The 18,106-nt window shown below is 39.6% G+C and overlaps 2 protein-coding genes across 5 annotated transcripts in view; one reads left to right on the top strand and one right to left on the bottom strand.

Annotated features, from left to right (window-relative positions):
* The window catches only part of TTC8 (tetratricopeptide repeat domain 8), a 60,339-nt gene extending 52,414 nt beyond the window's left edge, over positions 1-7,925 (bottom strand). Inside the window, exons 1-2 of the mRNA XM_074585470.1 lie at positions 7,821-7,925; positions 4,713-4,934 (exon numbers count right to left, since the gene is read on the bottom strand). The gene's annotated coding sequence lies outside the window, so the exon portion shown is untranslated. The remainder of the gene's footprint in view (positions 1-4,712; positions 4,935-7,820) is intronic.
* Positions 7,926-7,943: 18 nt separating this feature from the next.
* EML5 (EMAP like 5) overlaps positions 7,944-18,106 on the top strand; it is a 113,157-nt gene continuing 102,994 nt past the window's right edge. For all 4 annotated transcript variants that reach the window (XM_074585464.1, XM_074585463.1, XM_074585467.1 and 1 more), the window contains exon 1: positions 7,944-8,447. In XM_074585464.1, the coding sequence (XP_074441565.1) occupies positions 8,251-8,447 (197 nt within the window). In that variant the 5' untranslated portion in view covers positions 7,944-8,250. The remainder of the gene's footprint in view (positions 8,448-18,106) is intronic.

Genomic DNA, 18,106 nt, shown 5'->3' with positions numbered 1-18,106 from the left:
GAGTTCATATAACTGTTCTTGTAGAACCCATTTCTTACTGACCATAGAAAATTAGAAGTCATGCAAATGAAATTGCATTAAGAGCAGAGTTCTGCACTGAGGCTTAGATTCAGCATCGGGGAATGTAATTTGTAGTAACAGCTGCAGGTTTCATTCTGTGACCAGCCAAGACAACAATATGCATCAATAGCAACTATTGCTATCATCAATAAGAATACTGCTGCTTCTTGCCGATCATACATGATATCCTAACCATGGTTACCATGGTCTAGCTGAAAAGGGATCATCCAGCAGTTGATAACAGAACTTAGGTGGCAATTCTGTTCAGGTCCCAAGCCGTTAATCTTCATATGAATTTAGGTCTGCCCTGTTCTATTTATGCATGGACTGAATACAATCTTTGTGATCAGATCCACACCTCCTCCAGTGTACAGGATGAACAGGATGTTTTCCAAGTGAAATTGTTACCTTCCTTTTTACCTTCAGTGTTTCATATGAGGCACTATTTTAATGCAGATGCCCTGTATGCAGAGCTGAATATAGATTGGTGGTCATCACACTAGTAGGGATCAATGCAGCTATAAAAAAAACAGTGGCCTATGAAAAAGGCCAGTATGTTATTTCTATTTAAAGATAGGTTGCAAAAAAATGGCAAAGGATCCACTGATGACTGGATGCTTAGGTTAAAGAAACTGGGCTTGACTCCTTCTTTCTTTGAAAGTTTAGATCAGCTAGACTAGCACACTTATTTGCAGTGGATCCTAAATATCGAAGTAGAAACCCTGGTAATAATACTAAGTTAACAGTCATATCTGAAAAGCTTGATGTAAAAGGGTTTGCTCATATATATATGTATATATACACATGCATATATGTATATGAAAGCGGTGGAGAGAGAATACAGATCTCTGGCACTCAGTATACTGTATTAATTACAAAGCCATTCCAGCATCATAATTTTTTATATACTGTTAGTTCCCACGAAAAATTAGGTAGGTGTCTTACAAATCTGCTTTCTTGCTTTTAGAAGTGTTAGTCTGTTTTGTTATTAATTTAGCATTTTTAGAGCAAAAATGTGGGAAAGGGATGTATTTTCCTACTGTGAGGAGTGACTATTTTATAGAGGCTTGTGCACTTAAGTTACACTAAAAATTTATATCATGTAGCAGTCTCTTGCCCATATTTTCTTTTACAATTGGAATTCCTTAAAATGAAGTATTTGCTGCCCTTAAAGTAGGCTTACTTTACTTCAGTCTATAGACTGACTTAAGTGCAGTAGGTGTGTAGGGAACCAGCCTACAGAACTGAGCATCTAAATCAGAGAATGATTTAAGTTGGAAGGGATCTTTGAAGGCTGTCTAATTCAACCTCCTGATCAAAACAGGGTTAACTTCAAAATTGGATGAGGTTGCTTAGGGCCTTGCCCAGCTGACATTAGAGAATCTCTGAGAATGGGGAAACCACAACCTCTTTGGGCCACCTGTTCCAGTCCCTAACCAATCTGTTGCAGTGCTTAGTCAAATCTGATAGTATGGTGTCATATAATGAGATGAATTAATTTAAGGTTTGCATTCCACTGCTGGATTAATAGTGCTATGCGATTTTTTAAGTTTGTCAGCATTATGAGAGTTAATACTGTTACTTTTTTTAATGTTTACATATTTTATTTCTTTCATTTTTTCTGAATATTATCACTGGTAAATGATGTCAAATTTGATAAACCTGCATTATTGCATGTTGATTCTATGTAGTGACTTACAACTAAGCTCTCTCATGATTCCTTTTGACAGCTAAGCTTTTTGAGAGCTTTTGCAAAGTCAGTACTGTGCATATCTTGAAAACCTTGTCAACTACTGTGTAAAAAGATGTCATCTTGACCTGACAATTTTTAATCTAATAATTAGCACCAGCCCACAGAAATATTAATTTGCCCCCCCCCAAAATATTAACACCATGCTTTGGGGTTGATCATCCTACTATCTACAGCTACCCACATCCTACAACTATCCTAGTTGTAAAGAAAAAATTGAAAACAGGTAGAAAAATTACCACTGCATGCAAACAAGGTGTTGCTCCACATTGTTTTTGATCATATCATGAGATGGAGCAAGAGATAGCTGTCACATCAGTAGAATTTAAAATAAATTGCATTCTATACTTAGTTTCATCAAGAGTTGAAATCAATTGATTTTGAGAGTTCAGAATCAGATTTTCATCATAACTCTATTGACGGAAAATCCATTGCTACTTAATCAGACTCTTTATGTGCCTGATTTAAGCCTGTTTAGCTTGTCATATGTCGTATCAAGTGCTGGTGCTTGATACAAGTTCTTCAAATCACCTAGATGAATGACTTCAGTACACATAATTGTGCATAAAATGCAGGCTGAAAAAAGCTGTTTAGATCCAAGTGTGTGTGTGTGATGACTAGAGCCATGTTGTGTAAACACAATGTCATTGCTGAAAGAAACCGAATGCTCCATTGAGTGGCTTCAAAATGCATTCTGGTGTCAGATTGTTGGCAGTCTGAAATACAGTAGTTTTTTATTGTTTATAGACTAAAAAGATTTTTTTTAGTGAACCGTTCTCATGTGCTAACAAAAGGTTTAGGGACAATTTTTGAAGTTTGTGATAGACATTTTAAGAAAGAATACAAATGTTACCGCTTATCTTCTGAGACCAATATTAAACATCATTTTACTACAGCAACTTCAAATCTGGAACTAAATGTAGAAGTTCTTTTGCATTTATTTGGAAAAAAATATGTGCTGTGATGTAAATTCTTAGACTGAGATTTTTACTATTGAAATCATGGTTGAAACCCTTCTCTCAGTTTCAGAAGAGAAAGGATTTGAACTTTGGATTATAGGAGACACCTAAAATAAGATCTTTTGGTAAAAATGTCCCAGCTAAGGAAGCCAGTATATGGTTTTCAGTAATTGTGTTCCCTCTGCAGTTTCAGCTGGTATTGTTTACTGATGTACTTGCATCACTTCCTGTCCTAAACAGATTTATTTATGATTTAGAATGTCCAGAAGAAGTTGTTGCTTTCTATACTAATGATGAATGAATTTAATTTCAATAATGTTTGTATCTTTTCCATCCCTTTACCAGCCCTATGTTAGGAAACCATTATGTGAGGACGTCTAAATCAAATTTCTGTGAATAAATGTATTGCAGCCCTAGTTACTGTCTGCATTGTGAAAATTACATGTTCATTTTCTTTTCAATAGGATGCCTATTTCTCCCAGTGCCCAGAATGAATGTTTACCAAATGAATACTATTCCTATGATTATCAAAGTGTAATTTATCTTGCATAAGTAGGACAAATTAATATACGTAATATTTAATTTCATACACATATAATTGTTTTATTTTCATTTCAACCATTGTATCTAGTTTATCAGTCAGTACAAAAAGAAAATATATGGATTCATAGTTACCAAGTTCATAATAGAACTTACTTTTAAAATGGTTACAGTATTGGATGATGCTTCAACACAGGACACGGTTTTAAAGAGCAATTGCATTTTTCTCTTCAGAGCATGTCAGCTACAACATTTTGAAATTGTCAGAATTTTTGGAGGTACAGTATAATGTACTTGTGGCTTGTTGCTCTTTAGCTCATCATTTTACAGCACCTTGCTACAAAGATATCTCCTTCTGTGACCATACCCTTACATATTCTTATCTTATATTTCCCAGACTCTTCTGTGTTGAGATGTGAAGAAATCAGTAACCATTTTTCTGTGCCATTTTCTTAACCTTAATTGGTTCCTTTACTTCTTGATGATGCATCAGACCTGCTGGTTATTTTCCAGGCTTACTACTTCTAATGTTTCTTTACCAAATATTTATCTCTCTTGTGTTAATTTAATAATATATCTTAGTCCTTTCAAATTTCTTAATAACTTGCAACTTATGTGATGGCTGATATGGTATACAATTTCTTGTTAAATTTTCCATTTTCTGAAGGAGAATTAACTCAAACAGTGTTTGAGTTTGCGATGCTGTCTGTTTTCCTTGACTTCTTATTTTTATCCAGTAGTAAACACACCTTTGTGATCCTTTGTGTTTACCTCAGTGCTATTAAATGGTTGCAGGTAATTCCCATTACTTTCTTTCTTAAATAGGTTCTTAGTTTTGCAAAATATTATTTTCAGACATTGTGTTCCCATAATACACTGAGACCTTTTTATCCCCGAGGATGTTGAAACTAATGTTGTCACTGTTGCTCATCTGTTTCATATTATATAATTACTACTTGAACCAGCTACTCTGTATTACTTAGGACTTAACAGAGAATAATCCCTCATCTTGTGTGCTCTGGAATTAGCTGTTCCAAGAGCATTTGTTTAAGAAATCACTTCTTTAAGCCTTGTTCCACTTAGCAGAACATGAGATACATTGCAAATATATTTACAATATGCTAGGAAGCACATCTTCTTATAAGTATGTGTTGTGAGACATTAAAACGCTGCTTATTTGATTTTATTTAGAGAAGTGATGTACTCGTGTCACTCTATACTAATGAAACATAATTTGCAGTGAGGTATCTGACATCATAGGAAAAATACAACACCCAGCTGAGGCAAAACAGGTAAACACCATGTTTCATTTGTAAAATACCTTACTGGAAGCACAAAAAATGTCTTATTTGGCTAAAAGCTCGTTTATTTCCCACTATAACAGTAGGTCTAATAAAACATACCTTTCCTCGCCCAGGGAATACAGCATGGCCTCACGGATCCTGCTTATAGAGATCAGCACCGCGGACAGCGACAGCCCGTCCCGGGCCAAACCCCGAGGTCAGCACTACGGACAGCTCCGGCTCGGCGGTGCCCGTCCCGCCCGGGGTGCGGGGAGGGAGGGGGGTGCGGCGTGGGGTCACGGCTCCAGAAGAGCTCGACAAGGCCACGCTGGGTCTGTGTATCTACCAAGAAAGAGAATGGAGAGGGGACTGGTGTCAGGGTCTTAGTGTATATGAATACAAGAATATAACACCAATGGAGGGATGTCATGGGTCCTGGCGGTTCCTGAAGTGACTGCCCTGTACCAACGATACCATGTGGAGATGTTGAGGCTAGCAGAAGTCAAAGGAATTATTTGCGTCAGAGCTGAGTGGGAACGCTAGACAGAGTAAGGGTAGACAAAGAGGTTGTGATACTACACTGCTTCCAATTCCCAGCAAAAAAATAGATGCTGAGCGTGTAAAATTTCACTTGCACCCCTTATCCGTAGGCATAAGGTTAGCAAACTACAACAATGAATAGTTTCCCTCTTGACATTTCCTCACCTTAGAGATGGTAGTCAATTCCAGAACAATCAAAAGGAAATATTGGCTGTTTGTGTGGTGTGTGACATGCAGTTATTCCCATCCTCCTTGGATTGCATATACGTAGTTTTTCTGACTACAGTTTTGGGTTCTGCTGTTCATTTCAGGAAATACAATCTGCAACTTCCAGTTAGAGCCAATGTCATATTAAAGTCTCTTTCTGCTTGCTGTTTTCTCTTTTCAGTTTTAGTAACCGCGGTTTTGGAACGTGGGGCTGAAAACAGCCTATTCACTTTCACTAACCAAATACTCGCTTGTTCTAATTTCTGAGTTGCAAGTAAAACCACAAGATTAAAATTTTAGCTCCAATGAAGTTAATAGCGCACATTAGTATTGATCTCAAGAGGTCCAGAATTTCACTTTAAGGAATAATCCAACAAAAGTATACACTTATATAGAGTAGAAGGAAGTAGAGACACCATAAATTATGTATTTTTGTACATTTGTGTTTAAATATGCAATAAACATGCAGTAAAGAGAAAATTAATATATTCTTAATTTATACCACAAAAGTACTCCCAGTTTCAAATGAGCTTTTACAACAGCAGAAGTCAAATATGTATCAAATGCCTATGTCTGCTGACAATCCAATTAACATTTAAAAGCTTGAAACAAGTTATTTCGGTCATCATGTACATTTAGTATTTGTCAAACCTCCTTTCTCATAAGCTTCAGCTTATGCAGGGAACAGCCTTGCAGTTGTAATCTCATTTTTAGCCTCAATATGTTTGTAATGTTATGGAACCGCACAAAATCTTACCAGCAGTTTGATGAAAAGTACATCGATATTCAAAACATTCTGTGGAATTCAAGGGGAAGAAACGCAGAAATGCAAATTTTTTTTTTTGTTTTTCAACAGGAAGTCAGTGTTCATTTCCCATATTATTTCCAGAATGAGACTAAGCATCATTGTTATAGACTTTTTCTGTAACCAGCTTTCCCATGAAAAGAGCTGGTATAGCAACATGGAACAGCCATGCAGAGTTAACATCATATTAGAAAGAGTAATACATTTTGTACTTCTAAGACGAGCTAGTTGGGAATTTTCCAGTCTGTTTCCCTGGTTAGTCTCCCACCCTGGGGACTCCTGAGAAACTGCGGCTACCTGAGTTCCAAGGTGGTCTGGTTGTTTAGGCAGCAAACAGAAGGGAAAAAGAGTGCTTATGATTTTTGTGGAAGTAACATTTGCTTTACCTGTTGGTGAATTTTTACAACTTTTTATCCTGATTAGGGATAAAAGCCCTTCAAAAAATTTAAACTTTTCGTTGAAAGGGGAAGTTTCCTTGGCTGTATATTTGTGTCAAGTTTCAGGCTCTATGAATCTCTTTGCAGACCTGTGTTATGTGCCTTGGGTTGTTTTCAGTAAGTGTGTAGGGCTGAGTGCTGCATCTGATCCTGGTGTCATGAAAACCCTTATTGTTAGAGCTTGAGAAAAATACAGTCTCTTGGTGTTCCAGACTGAAAATATGTCAATATCAAACTAATTGACTAGAATGCTTAAATGCATGTTTTCACAAAAGAATTCTTCTAAAACAGTGAAAAGAATAATATAGTCTTACGTTTACTCAAGACAGATTTAAGAGGAAGAACTCCCACTAATTAAAATGTAAATAAAGTAGCAGGGAAAAATGTCTCCAAGGTGATGTAACAAGTCATAAGCAGATGTTTTGTGGAAGAAATGTTAATATGACTAACAAAATAGTAGAAGAGAAACGGAAGTTAAAGAAATGGAGATTTAAAAAGAAATCCTGACAAAATACATCCACTTGGAAAGCCAACTCTGTACTGAAAGTCATAGGAAAATGATTTGGTTTATTTTTAATTGTCAAACCAGACTAGTTATTGAGGAGCTTTTAGAACAACTATTGAAGTTTATATAGTGCAAAACTGTTTGCGTGATCATGTAATGTACACTTATTTAGCCAGCTAGGTCCTCTACAGCGTGACAAAGCTGGGAAGGAGCAGGTTCTCCCGACCAAAATTTTAGACGTGGTGGGGGGGAAGTGGGCTCCCCTGTCTGTGGGACTGGAAAACGGTGACTTTGTACACTTTTACACTTTCCCGTGTAAAACACTTTGAGATCTAAGGACGAAAGATTGTCGTGGGGAAATTAAGGCACGAATGGGGAAGTGACTCTTGTGCCGTCTGTGAGGCAAGCGGTGGGGTCAAAGGGTTAAATATTAGCTATTAAAAATTACAGTTGGCGTTTTCTCCTTGGATGAAATGCAGCTGGGTGCCGCTGGGCCCTCAGGGGGAGCGGGGCGGGGGGTGGTTTCCACACTCAGCTGAAGAAGGGCCTCACCCAGCCCCGGTGGCTGCCGAGCACCCGGCGGCAGCGGGTCGACAGAAAGGCGAGGAACGCGCACATCCCCCAAAGGGGCAGTAAAAATATAAAACTACATTTTGCAGGGGGGAGAAGACATAGAAAAAAGCCCCCCTCCCCCCCTCAAAACCCAAAGAAGGCGCGATGGCGAAGCCCGTTACCTCCTGCCCCCTCCCCGCGCCGCCATCTCCTCGCTGCCCCGCGTGCCTTTCCCGCCGTCGCCGCCGCTCGCGCGGCCGCCTGAGGGCGCTGCCCTCCGCGCAGGCGCAGAGCGGGGGGCAGGCGGGGAAGCGGGGGGGGCCGGAGCGGCGCCGCGCCGCGCCCTCGCTTGGCGTCCCGGGCGGTGTCTCAGTGCAGCCATGTCTGGCGGCGCGAGGCGGCGAGGAGGGCTCGGTCGGCGGCGCCCTCTGTGAGGCGGCGGCGGACGAGTGGCGGCGGCGGGCATTCATGTCGGCGGCCAGGGATTAGCGCGGCGGACAGCGAGCCGAGCGGAGTGGGGCGGCCCACCCGTCGTCGCCCCCTTCCCGCGGGGTCTCCGGCGGGAGAGAGCCGTACCCGGCTGGCGGGGGCGGGGGGTGGGGTGGGGGGGACATGGCTGACCGGAGCGCGCCGAGCTGCCACCTGCGGCTGGAGTGGGTCTACGGTTACCGGGGTCACCAATGCCGCAACAACCTCTACTACACGGCGGCCAAGGAGATCGTCTACTTCGTGGCGGGGGTCGGTGTGGTCTACAGCCCCCGGGAGCACCGGCAGAAATTCTACCTGGGGCACCAGGACGACATCATCAGGTACCGCCGCCGCCGCGGGCCGCCGGGCCGCATCCCGACGCGGGCCGCTGTCCCCTCCGAGCGCCCCGGCCCCATGGCCCGGCTAGCCCCCCTGCCCGCTCCTCCCACTCCCTGGGGAGCGGGCATTATCCCCTCGCCGCCGCCTGCCCCAGGTGCCGTCCCGGGCTGCGCCGGCAGTCCGCCTCCCGCGCGCAGTAAGCGGGGTGGGGATCCGGGGAGCGGATCGAAATACATCAAGGACAGTCAGCGCTTCCTCACATCCCCCCCGCCTCCCTCGACCGGGCTTCGCCGTGGGTAGAAACAGCCTGGAAATGGGTTTAACGGGCCGCGTCGTGTCTGTTCCCCCCCGCCGCCACCGGTGCGCGGTGCCGAAACTTGTACGGGCGGTTGTGCGGCGGGGTGGCCCGCACGGCACGGCAGCCCCGGGGTCGCTGCTCGGTCCCCGGCCGGCCCTGAATGTCAAAGGGCCGGCGGGAGGAGGAGAAGGAGTAATCTCGCGTGTGTGCCCTGGAGTTCGTGGGCTGCGGAGGAGGTTAATCTGCAGCAGGTAGAGACCTTCTGCTCGCCTTTGGAAGGCGGCGATTACGTGGGGAATTAGTGGCCTGCCTGTAACTCGTGCAACTTTTAGGGTAATCTTGAAAGATCAGCCTTTCTTGCGAAATTGCGGCTTCTCCTATAGAAGCTCAGTGGTTCACCTGGCAGGAAATGTTATCAGGTGCTGAAGTTCATTTAAAAAAAAAAATAATTATAAACTGATGTTGCAGAAGAAACGTGCTGGTGTTATTTCTGAAATGTATTTGCACGGTAAGGATGCCGTTGTAAGCCCAGTGGTGGTGTGAGATCAATGAGAGAATTTGAGGAGTGTGAAGGGCAGATGTGAGCCTGAGTCATCAATCCTTTCCCTTCCAGTAGGTGTCATTGCGGATGGTTTTTAAATTCTAATTTCCTTTGCTCTTCCTGTAGAGGTGAGAGCTAGCGTAGATAATTTTGTAGGTAGTTTACAGCACAAAATTTGTTTTTCTGATGGTTGGTGCTCCAAGGTGTATCTTCTGTACGTGTTACTCATATGAGTAACAGGTATTGCCTGTAGAGAGCAAAATAGATGCTGTGTCTTTCATTTAAGCTTTTAGACATAGTAGAAAACTTGGTGATAATGGCCGCAGTTTTTTCTTTGTTTAAATCTTCGTGAAGAAATTAAAGTAGTTTTGAAGTATGGCTGTGAATGTCCCTTAGAAGGGTGTCATGTCTATAGCGTATTTCTCCTTGGTGCTAAAAAAGCAAAGAAAAAAGTAGGCAGACAATGTACCGTTATAGACCGTTGTACTAGGGGTGTGAATCACAAGTTTGAATCACTGTTATTTGCATCATTTAATGCTATAACATTCTCATTTAATCCAGGAAAAAGTGTTCCTTAAGAACTGCTAGCTGTCTCTGATATCAGCGTTGCAGGAAATCCAGATCTACAACTTCCCATTGTGCTGAGGAAGCGGTGGCTCATTACTTGCTCTAATCTAAAGTCCAAGGTTGCCGTAGTGTAATACTACACATTTAATACCATGTATTCGTAAGCGCTTCCAAATGGCACCATTCATTTCAGTTGGACTTCTTATAGTAAAAGAGTAACGTGATTTGAGCTACAACTGGGAAGTTGTGTTTTCCTGTGGTAACAGTTTTTTGCTCACTCTCTCTCCGTTTTGGTACAATGTGCTACATTTGGCCAAAATGTGACAGAACTCATTATTCAGAATAGTACTAAACAAAAAAAAAATCTGTCAAAAGTCAGCAAACCAGAGAGAAAGAATATAATGACTTTATCTGATTTGCATGGAGATGTACTTTGATTTGTATGGTACCATGACCCGCCGCACTGGAGTTTATCCTGCTTTAACTTCTGCTGATGTTGAGAGAATGTAATTCTAAATATGTTAAAGTATTATGGTTTTATGCCATTATAATTTTGCATGCTTCTTAAATGCCAAAGCTATACAGAAATGTTAGTATGCTTAAAGATGAATGTTCAATTTAAAAGCAACGTGGCTATTTCTAATCGTAAGATTAGACTTGCAGTGATTAGTGTTTCACTTGCTGCCTGTTCTAAAGCAACTTGGTACCATTTAAATGTCATCATCCCGTACTTTTCCTGACTAAACTTGGGTACCTAGACACGTTAGTTCTCAATATTTAAAGCCGTCATTGTAGGAAGGTCAAGTATTAAAAATGGATTTTTAAAATAACAGAACACAGGAGCAAAAATGGGATTATATAACACAGTGATGGGTGTTACTAATTTTTCTGTTGGAAGGTAGCAAACTCAACTGTCATATTGCAAAAAAAAAAAAATATTTTGTGTTTTAGTAGGCTCAGCAAGTACCATCTGAATGCTGAGGCATTTGTGATGTTTCAGTAAAAGCAAGGAGAAGACTGAGTGTCTTTTTACAAGTATGGGATGTCATTTGTGAAAGCAGGTCTGGTGTCTGAAAATCTTACGTATTTAAAGAATCAAAATTCCATGAGCACAGCTCCATAGCTACAAAGACTAAGCAGTATATATTGCATGCTACATGGTGGTATTATTAGTACTCTTCATTATGAGAACTTTTATATCATTAGCATGCTTTGGGTGACATTTTAACTTTAAGCATCAGTCAGGAAGAGAGGAATTGCAATTCTTAAGTCAGAAACCGGTTCTTTACCTTTAATATAGAAAACAGTATTAGATTAATGGACAGCTAGAGGATATTTTCCTTTGGAAAATTTCTTTCTCGCATTAGCAGTTAGTCTTCTGCTTTGAAATATTACCTCCTTTTATTAAACAAAACCCTATAAACCTGCTGTAAGATTTTTAATATGATTAGATCTTTTAACGTATTTTATTTCCAGTATAAATGTCTAATCTCAATTTTAATCACAGTGTCCACATCCCCCGCCCCCCCCCAGCCTCAGGTAACTGTGTACTTTAAATACGAGAGCTCTCTTTCAGTGTTTTGTCCCTTGGATCTATCAAACAGTCTTTTGGAATAGAAGAGGGTAATTAGGATGACTTGGGGCCTCTTTTATTAATCTGGTTTTTTAATTGAACAATCTCAGTCATTCAGCTCAAATCTGTCTCTAAAAGGACTTCTCTTGGTTTCTGGTGAGCTTCGTTTTTTAGCTTTGTTGTTTTTTTTTTTTTGTCTCTTCTGAGAATTACTTTCCAGAAAACAACCCACTATTCAGGAGGATAGAGTGTATCATGCTTTTGATCTTATTTATCTACCGTTTCTTATGCATCTGCACATTTTTATTGTTGAGGTCTTGAGCGTGTGCGGGCACTTGTGGAATGTGTCAGTTAGATGCAGAAGCGCTTTGGAAATATGCATCTTTTGGGAGTCCTGATAACTGAGGGTTTTTTTCTTGCATTTTTAGGAGTAAATAAGGAGGAAAATCTTGTACATGAAATCTCAGGTGACTTGCTTTGATAGTACTATCCATTGCCAGCAGCATAACTTGGATGTCCGCTGCTGTGTTTGCAGAAGATAAGAGCCCTGATCCAGCCTGGGCTGTATATATGTAGGAGATACTGATTTTGAATGAGCATTTGAATTATTCCTGTGAGTTCTGTAGGATTCCATAAATCACCAGACTAGCTTGTGAGGTGTAGATTGGTTTGCTTCACTGTACAGGAGGAAGAAACAGTGTCTTCAGGTTAGATCTTTCCTTTGTTCTCTCTTTAGAATTTTAATGGTTTAGAGGAACATTGGTTATTTAATTTAGGCTGACCTTCCCTTGTCTGAGAGATTTTAGGGGGATCATATTTAATCCTGATCTGTATAAAGATTTCAGAAGATACCACCTCAGAGTATTAACTTGTCATACTGGAAACTGGTGCTCGTGTTGAGCTAGCCCAGACAAGTAAGGAGCCTCAAGTGTGTTTGTGTACTTTGCTTTCTCTGATGGAAGGTGAGAAAATTGGAAACTGTGAAGTCATTTGCCTTTTTAAATGGCTGTCTGCTGGCAAAAGCCTTTGATGTTACTGGGACCATTCTCTGTGCTGACATGCTCCAAGGAGACTTTTAGAATAATTTTTCCTTTTGATGCGTTTTTTCCTTTTTCCTTTTTTTTTTTCTTAATGCTAGCCCTGTGACCATCTTTTTCTATGAGCTTCAGAGTATTGCAATTTTACTGGGACTTAACTTTTCACCTGGCATTGATGATGCTATTGAAAAACAAAAGAAAAGCCTAAGATCAAACAAGTGCATCTTTTTGACATCTTCAGTAGACTTGGCAAAAATGCGCATTTTGCTTTCCATGATGTCAGTTCTTCAGTTCAAACTTTAGCACTCGTTCATAAGTCTGTCCTTGTGCACGGTTATCTCTGTGCTGGTGCTGGTATCCCTCTCTTACTTTTTTTAATATCCATCATATGAGTTAGTTGGCAAATAATAGTGCTGTTGTATATTCTCCTTAGAACCTTATCCCCAGTAAACTGTGACTACTTGATTATGATGTCTGTTATACATTTGGGTTTTGTCGCTAAAGGTAGTAGATGGCGCATCTCATACTAGAAAAAATGCTTGAATTTCTGCTGATAATGCCATCTCTAGCTCTGCTGTAGAGCAACCATAGGCTGTGTCTAATAAATTCATTTCCTGACTTGTCTAGAAATCTGTGTATTTTTCCTTGTCTAGCACTAAGTAAGGGGAAAGAAATCATGCATCATCTGCCCTAGGACTCATGCGGAGTTCTGTTTTTAGGGCAGACATAACTTAAAAAAATAATTCAGAAAACATTAAAATTCTTTACTATTAGGAGTTCTGGTACCAGAAGCTAACAGATCCCCTGCTACAAAGACAGAGGAGAAAGAAGGGGAATTGTAGAGAGGGGAATTGTTTGCTTACAGAAAGCGGAGGTGTATGCAAGACAGGTAGAAAGAATGACAAAGCATTTCTCTGTACTCTGAGAGATATAGGGTTTGGCTGTTTTCAGTAAAATACTTTACCTGTCTAAATCATAGCTTTTGTTAAGACAGTTTTTCTTATTTGTTGCTGTGAACTCTGTAGGAATCATCTTGGACTTTGTTTCCCAAGGAGCAAAAAGAAGCAGCCAAACCCTGGCCACTCTGAACTGTGGTCTTTCTGGGTGCTTTATTTAAGACTGTCATATTTTTATACTTCAGAATTTGGTTCAGTTCACAAGAGATTGTCCTGCCTGAGGTTCTGTGATCTTGCTCTTGTATTCCAAGGCAAAATAAATAATTTTTTTTTCTAGTGTCAACATTTCTGATGTTCTAGTGAAAATCAAAACCACTAAAATCACGTCTGCTCCCTGGTGTTAGTGCTGCCCACAGCTCTGTTTGAAGGAGATTTTTCTATCTATTGTTTCACCCTCAATGTTAGTCTCACTATCAGCATCTTAGAAATCATTGAACTCTGCCAGCTGCTTTCTAAGACTGCTACTAGATAACGCTCTTCAGGACGCAGGTCCAGGCTTCCTCTGTGGGGCTGTCAGCTGTGGTTAGCAAACAGAAATTCTAGCAGTGCAGCGATTAGTCACATTGTAGTTTTGAATGACGACTCCGGTCATTTCCTCATCCTCTCTTTTTGTTAACTATGCGTTGTTATGACTTCGGATGACTAGCTGTTGGACTTTTTCTGTAAAAATGCTGCATGTTTCTTCCACCTCATTGTATCATTCTGCCTCTCTTTGTTCCTTTTTCATTAGATCCATGTCATGAGAAAACCTTATGAAAGAAGAGAATATCTTTTCTCAGAAAAAGAGCCAAACAGAAAGTGTCACAAGAATGTAGACGGAAATTATTTTATTTCCATCTTTTCTGTTTGTCCAGTAGACGGACACCTGAGATCCATCCTAGTTCTCCAAAACCTCAACAAATAATTCAAATAATTGAAAGTTAGGGTATCTGCTGTCAGGTTTATTGTCTTGTTCTTGTCTGGAATAAATGGTGGTGCGTCTCTGATCTAACTCCAGATGACAGCACAAATGTTAAGCAATAGACATGTGCAGCTACAAATTTTATCAGATGAAATTCTATCAGTTGGTTTGGCAGCAGATCTATGAATATTCACCAGGAATTTCACGAATAGTTGTGTATTTTGAATTCCAGGGAATGTAACTGAATGTATACAACAGTTGCCACATGAGGAGAAATTTCTCAATTATCCATTCCATGTGCAACCCCTTCCATCCTTTGAATTACTAATGTGAGACAGGAAAAAAGGCTTCAGCATGTTCTGGTGAGGAATTCTTTGTATGCCCTTGAATTCTATGCAGTCCAGATCTTTCTTTCTAGATGATAACTCCGTTTTTTATTTATATGCAGAAGTGTAATCCCCAAATTATTTCAATAATCTTAGTCTTTGAAGAAGGCCAGTCATCCCGCTTTGGATTCTCTAATAACTTTACCGGAGGAAAACAGGAGTAAAATCCATCGTACGGTTATGCCTCAAATGTGAAATGAGTCATGTGTGGAAACACCTCAAAACGTTGCTTTTGTAATACTTGGGAACCTACAAGGTGCATGCATTCTGGATTATTAGGGATAGTTCTGGGAAATCAGTCTTTGTTCTTAAGTCCCAAAGAAAGTCTTTGGTAGGAATCTTTCCCGTCTGCTGAGCACTGGTGAGGGCACACCTGGAGTACCATGTCCAGTTCTGGGCTCCCCAGCACAAGAGAGAGATGGTGCTACTAGAAAGAGTCACATGAAGGGCCACAAAGATGATTAAGGAGCTAGGCCATCTCTCCTCAGGAAAGGCTGAGAGAAAGGGTCAGAAGGGATCTAATCAATATATGTAAATATCTGAAGAGAAGATGTAAAGAAGGTGGAGCCAGGCACTTTTCAGTGGTGCGCAGTGACAGGTCAAATAACTTTCCAAGCAAAAATCACAATTGGAGCCCCAAACTGAACCGTAGGGGCTTCCAAAATTGGAAGTTCGTTCCAAAGCTTCCAAAAGATTTTGACTATAAACATCCATTTATGATCTTCCCACATGCAAATTCAAGTAAAAAGAATTTCATGTAAGTCTGTAGTTGAGAAAATTAGTTTTGAAATTATTTTTTCTTGAAAAAAATCAGACATTGAGAATAGATTGTGTTTTTTTGGTATGCAATGGAATGTTTACTGTGAAACCTAATAGCTTTAATAGTTTGTTTTCTGCAAAGAGCAGGCTTTGGAGTGTGTGCTGGTGCGTTCCTGCTTCAACGTGACAACTGGGGTTTATTCTGTGTTCACAAGTGATGAGGAAACCATGTTCTTGCTTCAAAGGATGGAAGCGATGTAATGCCGAAATCATGTAATGTGTACCATTCTGGGAGGTTTAATACAGCCATCCAAATCACTTGAATAGATTAATTCACCGAGCTAAGGTACTTCTTTGTGAATAAGGCATTTTCCTTTCCTGAGTACAGTATTTTGAGGGACTGGTTGTTTTTTTCCCACAGAAAGTTTAGATTTGCAACTTAAAAATCAAGTCTTCTCCTTAACTTAGGCTTATATGGTGCCATGTTTGTTTTGACTAAAGATAAGTCCATCTACTCTCACTTTGTCATCTCCAGATGTTCTTTAAGGGCATAATCAGTTTATTTCCTTCCATTAAAGAACTTGTGATTTAATGGGACCTAAATTATGTCATAATTAAACTAATCAGTCCTCCTGTGAGCCTCTAGCTCAAGTATCTTTTGACTGTCTATCAATCAAAATGGCATTTCATACGGCAGAAGTAATTGCTAGGACAAGGAGTGAGATAATTACTCTGCTGACCGCTTCATTTTATGCCATGGTTGGCAAGGGGAAAGTACCCATTAAGCTCTGTCCGGCTTTTCATGTTAAGTGATCTCAAATTGTCAAATGTGTAAAAGTCTGGAGGGAAGATTTGTGTTCGTGTCTTAAATAGATCAAAGAGAGAGGAGAGAGAATGATCTGCTTTTTCCTTGAGGAAAACCAAGTTTTCTAGGTAGTTCTAGAGTTGTTCTGGAACACATGATGTACCAGGCTGGAAGACGTTTTTTGAGGGTTTTATTGTTGGATCGTCATTATATATTTTTTTTTTTAAATCAATAGCTTTGTGTGTTATCTTTTAAAAATATCTTTTGCTTGGATTTGGTTTGATAAAATGAAAATATTTTAGGAAAACAGAATCAAATTATTTCCTGGATTCAGTTTTGAAATGGGACTAGAGTGTGGCTGTTTAATATGCCTGCATACCATTGAAAACTTGATTTTTCCTAATTAAAACTAGATGAATAGAAATACCAAAAATATCCAGCCAGAAGAACTGCAGATATGAAATGTACTAGAAGTTGATTAAAGTAGATGGACGCAACAAGGAGCTACAGGCTTACAAGCTTGCCTTCATGCATCGTGCTTTTCATAGCCAGTGGTCACATCACCTTCTGATCTGATTCTGTCAGTGCTCACAGGCAGGGTCAGATCAGGTCAGTGCTTAAATGAGAAAACATCTTGGTGCTGTAGAAAATGCTTTTCTTGATTTGGTCGTTGGCTCTTTTTCTCAGAACTAATGCGACAACGTGAAGGCACTAGGACAACGTCAGAGAAGAGCAGGAAATGTAGCCAAAGGTATAATAATGTTTGATCATTACAAATTTTAAAGGATTTTCTGCAGAAATTTTGCGGTCTGCCCTTATCTTTTAGCTTTCCCAAGTTGCATTCAAAGTAATTATGTTTCTGCTTACCTATGTTTTCAATGTTTTAATTTGCTAGTCATCGTCTTGATATAGGTAGGAAAGGAGGTTATGTTCCTGGCTGATTTTTTTAACAGCATTATAAAGTTAACTTATTGTGTTTACAATGTTATTATGATAGTGGTAGGCAGTAGCTTAGCCTGTTTGAGTAAAAGAATTCCTTTGAAGGGTTTGTCTGAAGTCAAATGTTTGGGTTTTTTAATGCAAAATTTTAAAGTTTAATTTAAGATGTAAACTAAACTTCAGATTTAAAAGTTAATTATTTAAGAGCTGATTTATTTTTTTCTCCTGTAAAGTGTTTTAGATTGAAAAACATTATACTAGTTCAGTCTGACATATCAAAAAATGGGTATAGGTTTTGCTGTAATTATTAACACAGGCACTGTAGGCTTTTTAAAATACATACATTGCTTGAAACAGAACCTGAAATAATTATAAAACCTCTTCCAAATAATAAAAATTATAAAAAAAAATTTCTAGTTTTGTCATCTACAGTTTTGTGTTTTTAAAGTTTAAGCTGACATTGACACAAAGCTAATAAAGACAGAGAATTTAGTTTTACATTTTCTAAGATCTCAAGGTTGTTTTTTTTTACTTCAAAATGTAGTTTACCCAGATTTTCAAAATATTATATCACAGAGTTACATTTGTGATTTAGGACAGCACTTTTGTCTGGCATCAAGGACCTAAAAAGAAAAATAATTTATTACCCATAAAAGCGGCAAAGCTGTCTAATCTGGATTGATAAAGATCAGTCATATGCTCAATTTAAAATTTAGTTTTCTTAAGATACACTTAGAATTACAAGTTGTTATAATGTTATCAAGAAAATTGGTTTATTCACAATGTATTTATTTGACTTGGAATAATCTGTTGCTTTTGGTACTTTCAGATTGTAGACAAAGTTACTGAGCATTTGAAATAACTTGAACAGAAAAATAAAGTTGTAATATTCCTTGAGC

Source organism: Larus michahellis, chromosome 4 (genome assembly GCF_964199755.1).
Source record: "Larus michahellis chromosome 4, bLarMic1.1, whole genome shotgun sequence".
Taxonomy (NCBI): domain Eukaryota; kingdom Metazoa; phylum Chordata; class Aves; order Charadriiformes; family Laridae; genus Larus; species Larus michahellis.
Note: the sequence above shows the minus strand (reverse complement) of the source record. Positions and strands in the feature narration are given on the sequence as shown.